This window comes from Habropoda laboriosa, unplaced genomic scaffold (genome assembly GCF_001263275.1).
Source record: "Habropoda laboriosa isolate 0110345459 unplaced genomic scaffold, ASM126327v1 scaffold42, whole genome shotgun sequence".
Taxonomy (NCBI): Eukaryota; Metazoa; Arthropoda; class Insecta; order Hymenoptera; family Apidae; genus Habropoda; species Habropoda laboriosa.
The window spans coordinates 996,650-1,006,801 of record NW_017100181.1 but is presented as its reverse complement, the minus strand read 5'-3'; the positions used below and the strand labels follow the sequence as shown (position 1 = coordinate 1,006,801).

Sequence of the window (10,152 nt, the reverse complement as noted above, 5' to 3'; positions counted from 1 at the left end):
ATTTATAGATATTATGTGTTCATTTATTTTATTTTTTACATATTTTTCACTTAATTTCTTATTTTAACTTTTGTATAAGAAACAATTTAAATATACATTTTTTTACAGTTTAATTTAATAATGGGCATTTCTTGTCAGATATTTGCAGTAGATTTGCAGCTAACTTCTGACTGGACTGTAGCACTGTATCCATTTGTTATCATAGGAGTGCAGGCTACCTTGTAATATCACTCCTTATTTCAAAATTCTTGTTTTGCTTTTAAGTTTTTAAAATTATTTTACTTTCAGTTGTTTCAATTTTTAAAATAGAAATAGGTGTGCATGTTTACCATTTTTGACTCATATTTGGATATAAGTCTGTTACAAAAATAATTGCTTTTAATGAAGTCTGATTTATAATACACAAATTATTAACTGTTCTGGACTAAAATAAAATATAAAGCATACAGTCTTACAATTTTTTATATGTACATGCATACCTTGAATCATGCATACATTTTTGGTGTGTTCCTTGCTGCCTGTGTGGTAGTTTTGTTCTATCTATGTTTGGGTTTTGCTCTATAATTTTACTTTTAATAAAAAGGCTAGCTTATTACAATTGAATAATATGTAAAACTGACTTTATTACAAATATTTCTCGAGGATGATATCTTAATCACGATTTTATGTGAAATTATCTAATATATTGCACAAAAACCTTAATCTGCATGTTACCTCTATTTGGGTGCAGCAAGGTATCTGGTATTTATGAACTATGCTGACAAATGTATCAGATGTTACAGTAATGTATTTGTATTTATCATAAAATATACTACTTACATTCCAGACAGAACTTACATGCCAGAGGATACAGGAATTTGAAACTCAAGCCTCTTCGGATTTAGAGTTACGTAACAACAAAATTGATGAATTAAATAGAGTAAGTACAGTAATATGTAAAATAATTTTCTACAATCATTCTATAAATATTAAAATTATGCATCAGTAATGGAGGTTGAAAGAGTTTTTACTCCTATACATATAAAAATTAAAATATAAAAATATTAAAATCTTTTTTATTATTTTACATAACAAAATTCATGGTTGTTTATATGTTTATATTTAAAGTAGTGTGATTGCTTATATTTTTCCAGACAACTGATGAACTTAGGCATCAAATGGCTAATCAACAAAAACTAATTGAACAGCACAAATCCCATATAAATAAGTGTATAGACGTTGTAAAGAAACTATTAAAAGAAAAATCAAACATAGAAAAAAAGGAGGCTAGGCAAAAGTGTATGCAAAATAGACTGAGGTTGGGTCAATTTGTAACTCAAAGGGTGGGTGCAACGTTTCAAGAAAATTGGACAGATGGTTATGCGTTTCAAGAATTAGCACGGCGACAAGAAGAAATTGCGACTGAACGGGAAGAAATCGATAAACAAAAAAAACTCCTACTTAAGAAGAGGCCATCGAACAATGAAACTGGTAGAAAACGTAGTCAGCCTCAACCTTCTTTGCATAATGGCACAGAAGCTACATTCTTAAAGCCAGATGCAGTACCTGGATCTTATACATGGCAGGAGTATTATGAAGCTGATGAAATACTCAAGGTACTAAATTTTTAATTTTGTAATCACTCTGTTGAAACATTTGTTATCTGTTTAAAAATTTGTTCGTTTTATAAACACTTATTTCTCATATTTATGTCTTCAATTTGTAGTTAAGGCAAAGTGCGTTGAAAAAAGAAGACGCAGATCTGCAACTAGAAATGGAAAAACTCGAAAGAGAAAGAAATTTACACATCAGAGAACTGAAACGTATTCACAACGAGGACCAATCGAGATTCAATTCTCATCCTGTACTAAATGAACGTTACCTTCTACTAATGTTATTAGGAAAAGGCGGCTTCAGCGAAGTGCATAAGGTATGAAAATGCACCTATTGGTTCCGAAATAATAGTTCCTAGTAATAAAGGATTATTTAATTATTTTTTAAGCAATTTGTTTTTTTTACAGGCATTTGACTTAAAAGAGCAACGATATGTCGCTTGTAAAGTGCATCAATTGAATAAAGACTGGAAAGAGGATAAAAAAGCTAATTATATTAAGTAAGATTTTTCATAATAAAATTTCTTGTGTCATTCATTCAATGTCAATTATTGAATTAAAATAATAATACTAATTTTGTAACTAAACGCGTATTTAAAAAATAGTATTAACGTTAACTGTAAACATATAATATTAATTTTTTTAATACGATATATTTTTATATTATTAGTTGTTTGTATTCTTTACACAGACATGCGTTACGAGAATATAATATACATAAAGCTCTTGATCATCCTCGTGTTGTGAAATTATATGATGTGTTTGAAATTGACGCCAATTCTTTTTGTACCGTCTTGGAATATTGTGATGGCCATGATTTAGATTTTTACCTTAAGCAGGTATATATATGCTACTGTAATATTAATTTATTTTTGATCATATAACAAATTTATTATTCCAATATTTGATTAAATATTTTCCATCTTCAGCATAAGACTATACCTGAAAGAGAAGCAAGATCCATTGTTATGCAAGTTGTATCTGCATTAAAGTACCTCAATGAAATAAAACCCCCAGTCATACATTATGATTTAAAACCAGGTAAATTTCTGTGATTACATTTTTTCACTTTGTAAACTAAAAATGTAAAATTTTTAATTGTATACTCTTAATATTATAATTTCACAGGTAATATACTATTGACTGAAGGTAATGTTTGTGGAGAAATAAAAATTACGGACTTTGGGTTAAGTAAAGTAATGGACGAAGAAAATTATAATCCAGACCATGGAATGGATTTGACATCTCAAGGAGCTGGTACCTATTGGTAGGCATTTTTACATTTAAAACATATAATTGATAGCACTAAACACATTTCTATATTTTCATGTTGGAATTTATTGGCAGTGTTTGAAAAGGTCTATGTTTTGTATCATTTAGGTATCTTCCACCAGAGTGTTTTGTTATTGGTAAAAATCCTCCAAAAATATCGTCAAAAGTCGATGTATGGAGTGTAGGAGTTATATTTTACCAATGTCTATATGGCAAAAAGGTATGGTTGATTATTAAAGTACTTGTTTCCATCATTTTTATTTCTACGTAAAATTTCCTTAATAAAATTTACATGATAAAACCTATGTGATTTTAGCCTTTTGGACATAATCAATCTCAAGCTACAATTTTAGAAGAAAACACAATTTTAAAAGCTACTGAAGTTCAATTTGCAAATAAACCAACTGTTAGCAACGAAGCAAAGGTACAACTTTAACGTTAATTCATGAAAATTAAAAAGTCTAATTACAGGAAGTACTAAAATGAAATTATAACTTCTTCATTAATATTCTCATTTTTTCAGAGTTTCATAAGAAGTTGTCTAGCATATAGGAAAGAAGAACGCATAGATGTATTGACATTAGCTAGACACGAATATCTACAACCTCCAGTGCCAAAACATGGCCGTCAAGCGAATAATCAGCAGCAGCAACAACAGCAACAACAAATTCAGCAACAGCAACAAACTTCATTTAGTATTGGCATGTTTAGTGGTATGAACGCGTCAAGCAGTTCGTAGTGGAAAAGAACTAAAGACAAAATCTTCAATATGCTAATACATGCCAAATCTTGAACACTGAATTGCACACCATCTCATCTTAGGAATATAGCGATTGCTATAACGAATTGTAAATACTAAAGACCGGATAGTATCACCATCACCAATGCCACGATTACCACTACCACTACCACCATCACCACCACTTCCACCACACCTCTACAACTATACTTACAGGCCGACTACATAGGACATTGCAAGAGAGATGCGAGACTGGTCACCGCAAGTCCAGGAGCTTGCGTCTTTCTACAATACAAGCTACATTATTCAGCATGACAAAAATGTTGTGTTCGTAAATATTCAATTGTATTATCGTTCCTTGTATCAAACAGTGGGCTGACTTGATAATAGTGTTTAAAAAGAAATGAAAAACAGATAAACATGTGATAAGTCATTGTGAATTAAAGTGAAGTTCAAATTAAGAAGAAAAGGAAACAAAGGAGTACAGCGACGGAAATCATTGCAAGTGAATTACTCGGTGAACAAAGAGAGAAACGGAAGATAAAGTATCCGAAGCAAAGCGCGTCAAAGCGGTTAGAGGGACTTTGCTTTTACGGAGACGTTCCTCTCTTCTAAAGTTACGTATGCATGAATATATAATATATATATATGGTGTAAAGAACAGGACAGCATTGACAGTGGAAAGACAACTGTGGTGGATCCTCGCATGACCTCCGTGTAGCCAAGTATTCCATGAATATTTGACTGCACATCATGTTACTTTATTCAAATATTAACATTATTACTTATATCATGACTAATAACGATTAACATACACACATGAGGAGATTTGGTTGGTTGTTCCTATTCTGAAACGAGTGGGCTTTATCTATACCGGATTGATTGGTCTAAGGTTCGAATGCAAAGAAAGTAAAAGAATCGCGTTGCTCCCAAATGAAAAAGAACATATAGAATTGTAGTCCACCGCTTATATGCTCCATGCACATGTACATTTTTAATCCAGAATTTTCTAATAGAGTGACTCATTTTTTTCAACAGTGGACTTCGACGCGTTGATTATGATCTTACATTTTCGTGATATATATACCAATTCATATAATCAGGCGTTAAAAAATTTTTAAGGTAAGATTCACAATACTGTACCGACCTGATTGCTATTTCTTTATTCATAATTTGTTTTATATATGTACGTTATATATAGATAATTATGAAATAGAAGATTAAGTTATTTTATCAAGTGCCCTTGCTTTGTATTATAGTCGCGTCTGTCGATAAACTGCAGCTTTTGGGAGTATTAGAGAGTTGTTAAAATGTTGTAAGTTGTTGGTACAATGTGGGCACGGTATTGATGATTCAATACCAACGTGATTGGCAAAGAATGGTCAGAGGAGAATACATTACAAGTCTGAACAGAGTCTACTACTAGATCCATCGCTTCTATTCTAAAAGCCAACCGTTCCTGCTTCCCTCTCCTATTTCTCTTGCGGTTTTTCAAATTTATCAAACAAAAAGCGTATACTTTTGAAATTGATCTACGAAGAAGTGCTTTTTGTAAATTAAGTTGGAAGACAAACTAGTCAGAAGATGAATAAATTCATTTAATTTTTTTCCGAGGGCGTGTATGCATAATTGTCAACATTGAAGAATTTTAATTTTTAGATTTATTTATAATCATTTTTTCCGTATATTTTGAAAAATCAATTGCAAACAAGCAAAAATTTCTTAGTTAGTTTAGAAATTTAGCTTAAACGTAACAGTTGAAGTAGTCATAATTACTTTTATAATATTGTCTTATATTTATTGTAGTTTAAAATGACAATTGGTGCATACTATTCTTGAGTAAAAAAATAGCACACTTTGGCCAGTAAAATTTACGAAAAACACTTCTTTGAAATAAAAAGGATATCGTTTTGTTACGATGACGGTTAAGAAATTTAAAAAATTAAATCATTTAATAAAAAAAAGAAATGAAAGAATGAAAAAAATCATTTAACGAGCATTTATTCCATGAAATCTCATCTGAGATTATTTGTAATGATAAAAAAAAACGGATCTATACCAAGCAGTGTTTATATGTTTTGCGATAGAAACAATTTTGCATTTGTATATAATGAAAACTCCTTGAAAATGCATCGTTAATAAAATTATTAAATGCATGTATCGAAAACAAATTTTTATCCAAGGAATAAGATTTTTTTCGTAGAAAATTCGTTGCACCAATGTCCTAGTATTGCCTGGTCAGATATATTCTTCAGAAAATACGGATTTATTTCACAAAATAAACCCATTTACATAATAATATTTTTAACTCTACGTGTTTGTATAACCATGCGTGTAGAGTTCGGAGTATTATTATGAATTTTAAAAGGAAAGTAATTAAAACAATTCTTTAATAAGCGAGAAGTTTTTTTTATCGCCCCTGCGTGTCAGCATAGTCACGATCTTCCTCATAAACAACAGGAATTGCGTCGAGGATGGTGTATGAAACGTTATAGCAATAAATTTACGTATTTGTGTATAATTTAAAATGCAAAAATTTTTTTATTAAAAAAAGTTTCAGATAAAAACACGCGTAAAGTTGATAATTAGAAATCATTGTCTTTTTGAAGTTGATTAGAACATTTTTGTGTAAATAACAAAAAGTAAGTTTTCGATTATAACTGCAAATCACATTGTGTTATTAGAAGAAATTCCTTTACAAAATAAATGCGCGCAATCCTGCCGCTACTCCAAATGCTATATCAGAATTAGCTATTTAGTACTTTCTAATTTGTTAGTAGGTACATCTTTAGAAATTTCTTCGTATGATCATTGACTCCGACTACAATAACTTTTACTATTGTTTTTCTTGTGATTACCTGACCGGGTCAGATAGGACAACGTGTTTAGCTCCCACTGCGATTTTAAAAAATTAATAGAATACAGTGAAATTTTTGGAACGATTTAACAACATATTCTGGAAAGTAAGGATCTAACAAATACAAAATTTAATGTTTTTATATTAAGCTGGTTATTTATTCATAATCTTATGTTGATTGTGATATATATTGCATAGTGTCTTTTACCTTTACATCAAGAAATCGTATTAAAATTGTACATATTATTTATATTTGACATTTATGTTTTTTGGTACATTCAAATCATTCTGTTCTTTATATGAATCTAGTCTTACACTTATTGTTCGTTAATAATTTATGTTTAACTTACAAACATTCTCCCGTTTATTTAATATAGTACTAACTAATGAAGAGCATTATAAATTTAACGTGATTTTTCTACGAAGGAGAATGCTAAAAATGACATTATGTGATATCATTGGATTCATTTTGAGATCTTCTAAAAAGTTGTCTTAAAAAAAAAAAAAGAAAAAGAAGCACAAGTTAATATTACTTGGGTATGTATTTAACACGTTCAATGTTATGTATTGAATAGATTTAATATTTTTTCTTCTCAATCGTGTGATTAATTGAATTATTTATTTTCATAAAAATTTCATTCCTTGAATATAGATTATCAATTGTACGCATTATCGAATGTGTTAATTGGTACAATTATTTTTACACGTTGTGGTAAGTATGTTACTTTTTAATGATACATCGCTCGTTGTAAATAATAAAAAGTATATCTGACAGATGTACGTAAGAAGCGTTTCGTTACAAAATTGGTCTAATATACAAAAAGAAAAAATAAATAAATAAAAAGTTGAAGTTAATTAAACGTACATAATGCATTTTAATGTTTAAATTAACATTCCATTCATTATAAATGCAAAAATTTCATTATAATCACTAATCACATTTCTATGATCATTAAGCATACATAAAACATCAATCGTTCTATTATTGAATATTAATACTACACATAAAAACTATGCGATCATTAGATAATATATGTAAAATGTTTGAATACGTATTTTATCTGTACGAAAAAACTTTTTCATTGAATACATTATCATTAGAATAACAGAAGTTTCTCTTAGCAAATAGTAAATTTCACAAGATATTGTACACTGCTCCCTTTTTTAATAATTTAAAAAAAATTCTATGAATTCGTATTCTAACGCGTGTAAAAATATGTTATTTTATTGATTTTTTTTACAAAAGAATGAGTATTTAAATTTGTTTCTCCTGAAAATTAGCGTAGAAAAAAAGTACGTATTCTTAAATTCAATACTATTTAAATACGCAGACGTTATACAGTTATTGATGATCCAGATGTATTATCGCATTGCATATTACACTTATAACTTACTTATCGTTGTAAAATTTTATTCTCTTACAATACTATTCGCATGTTTAGTACATATATGTACAGTGTTATATAAAATTACTAATGTCTCGATAATAATCAAGGCAAAATTTGTTAAAATTTATATAAAATGTAATCACAAAATTCGTTATTAACGACTTCAATTGTGATTCAACTTAGAGCTGTATCTTTGTAATTTAAACGTTCTGGAACAGGTGCCATTTATTTTTTTATAATTTTAAAATATTGTACAAAATCGATCAATTGGAATCATCATCGTCTGATTTAAGAACATACGAAACAGGTTTACGAGCACGACCGCCAGTTTTTCGCGTTAATACCGGCGAACTTTCTACACTAGCAATGTTGTCTTCTTCCGATTCGGACTTCTTCTTTCTTTTCTTTATCTGTGTAGCCAAATAAGTTTAGTACAACTAAATTGCAATTTGATTTACAACTTTTAAAAATTTGTTTAGGAAAAAGTAGTATGTAATATTGATTTTATTGTTTCATTTTATAATTACTAATTGTTTCTGTAATAATACTTCTTATTCTATAATATATAAATTACAATGTTACTTACAGGAGCTTGTTTATTTGAGACCATGACTTCTTCAGAATCTGAATCGGAAGAAACTGCTTTTTTCTTTAATTGCCTTTTCATTCCTTTTCCTCCATTTTCAGCTTTCTTTTTAGCGGATACTAAAACATAAATAATGAAATATATAATATGAAGTACTATTACGTGAGATATTTTACGAATTAGTGAAACATTAATACGAATGATCAGTATTGAATATTTTATAATCAGTAAGATTTTTGCATTTTACATTAACAATTTTACCTTTCGTCGGAGGTGAAAATATAGATAAATCTTCACTAGATATTTCCACAGCTTTTTGTTGTTTTTCTGGAGAACTACCGACTAAAGAGTCAAAAAGTTCTTCTGAACTCGCTATTATGGGAAAAAATTCTAGTAAGTAGTAATATTTTATAATAAAATAATGCAATAATATGGCTAACATATTTGTACTAACAGCAATTCGTATGAACATTTACTTACGTTTCTTATGTGCTTTAAAGATATCGTCAGAATCGCTATTAACAATAGTTGTAGGTTTCGTTTTCCTGAAAAAATTTAGTATGAAAATATTTTTTATGCTTACATATTGTTATATAATTATAAATAAAATACTCACTGTTCCATGTCTGAAGAAGCACGCTATAATATTAAATAAAAAAAATATCAATTACATATATATACTTTTCAAACATAAACATTATAAACATAAGAAAGAATTATATAACAAAAAATTGATACTTGTAGTCCTACGGGATACTCGAGGTTCTGGTGGTGGGGAAATACTACCAAAATCAATGTCATCACTACAGTCAGAGTCTTTGTCTTTCTTTTCGTCACCTTTTTCCTTTTTCACTTTCGATTTGAATGATAATATTGTCTGTTTCAATCCTAATTTAAATAATAAAATAAAATATTACTTTTTCGATCTTTGCAAAATGTTTTATTTTATTGCAACTAAGTAAGTATATACTTTTTCTGCCGCCTGCTTTCTTTTCTATTTTTTCTGGAGAATTACCCAATCTGTCTTGTAAAGATTTAGCATTTGCTTCAACCAACATATCAAGTTCATCTTTATCATCTGTTGGTTCTTTCTTTACCTAATATTTTACACAAAATTTTAATTATATTTTCATAGAAAGTTTCATATAAGAGCTTTATTAAAAATAAAATAAATAAACTTGACAATGTATACTGTGTAACCTTTTGATGTTTTTTTATGCCTTCCTTTTTGTCTTTAGACACATTTTCTGCTTTTTCAATTTTCCTTTTTAATTCAGTGTCAATTGTGGGAACTATTCGACGAATACTATCGTTATTATAGTACTTCGATGGTGGCTTTTTATTACTCTGTTTTGATTTTCGTTCTTCTTTTTTTTCTTTTTCTTCCAACTATAATAAAATATAACACATGAGAGAAATTTATTGCTGTGTGACAATAGAACAAAACTACTTACCCTATTTAATTCATTTAACAAATTATCTAAGTCCTCTTTCCATAATGAAATAGGTGTACGAGCTTGTAATCTTTTCAATTCTAATAATTTATCATCCCTTTGACGCAACAGTTCGTCTTTTCTTTCTTTTGTTAAACTCCATAAGGTCATTCCTAATAAATAATCAAAATTTTCATTTGCTACAACATCAGGTGATGCAACCTCTTCATCTTCAACATTTTCTGCTATCTCCTCCTATTAATATACAATATAATTATTTGTATA

The 10,152-nt window shown here is 28.9% G+C and overlaps 2 protein-coding genes across 2 annotated transcripts in view; one reads left to right on the top strand and one right to left on the bottom strand.

The window, feature by feature from the left end:
- Positions 1 to 3,819, top strand: part of LOC108579058 (serine/threonine-protein kinase tousled-like 2) — a 77,727-nt gene extending 73,908 nt beyond the window's left edge. Inside the window, exons 7-16 of the mRNA XM_017942492.1 lie at positions 827 to 919; positions 1,134 to 1,595; positions 1,706 to 1,909; positions 2,001 to 2,092; positions 2,284 to 2,431; positions 2,522 to 2,633; positions 2,721 to 2,859; positions 2,973 to 3,084; positions 3,181 to 3,288; positions 3,388 to 3,819. Coding sequence (XP_017797981.1) covers positions 827 to 919; positions 1,134 to 1,595; positions 1,706 to 1,909; positions 2,001 to 2,092; positions 2,284 to 2,431; positions 2,522 to 2,633; positions 2,721 to 2,859; positions 2,973 to 3,084; positions 3,181 to 3,288; positions 3,388 to 3,603 — 1,686 coding nt within the window. The 3' untranslated portion in view covers positions 3,604 to 3,819. The remainder of the gene's footprint in view (positions 1 to 826; positions 920 to 1,133; positions 1,596 to 1,705; positions 1,910 to 2,000; positions 2,093 to 2,283; positions 2,432 to 2,521; positions 2,634 to 2,720; positions 2,860 to 2,972; positions 3,085 to 3,180; positions 3,289 to 3,387) is intronic.
- A 4,253-nt stretch (positions 3,820 to 8,072) lies between these two features.
- Positions 8,073 to 10,152, bottom strand: part of LOC108579032 (DNA topoisomerase 2) — a 9,225-nt gene continuing 7,145 nt past the window's right edge. The window contains exons 15-23 of the mRNA XM_017942460.1: positions 9,889 to 10,122; positions 9,635 to 9,823; positions 9,405 to 9,531; positions 9,183 to 9,322; positions 9,051 to 9,073; positions 8,915 to 8,979; positions 8,696 to 8,806; positions 8,435 to 8,553; positions 8,073 to 8,258 (exon numbers count right to left, since the gene is read on the bottom strand). Of these exons, the coding sequence (XP_017797949.1) occupies positions 8,112 to 8,258; positions 8,435 to 8,553; positions 8,696 to 8,806; positions 8,915 to 8,979; positions 9,051 to 9,073; positions 9,183 to 9,322; positions 9,405 to 9,531; positions 9,635 to 9,823; positions 9,889 to 10,122 (1,155 nt within the window). The 3' untranslated portion in view covers positions 8,073 to 8,111. The remainder of the gene's footprint in view (positions 8,259 to 8,434; positions 8,554 to 8,695; positions 8,807 to 8,914; positions 8,980 to 9,050; positions 9,074 to 9,182; positions 9,323 to 9,404; positions 9,532 to 9,634; positions 9,824 to 9,888; positions 10,123 to 10,152) is intronic.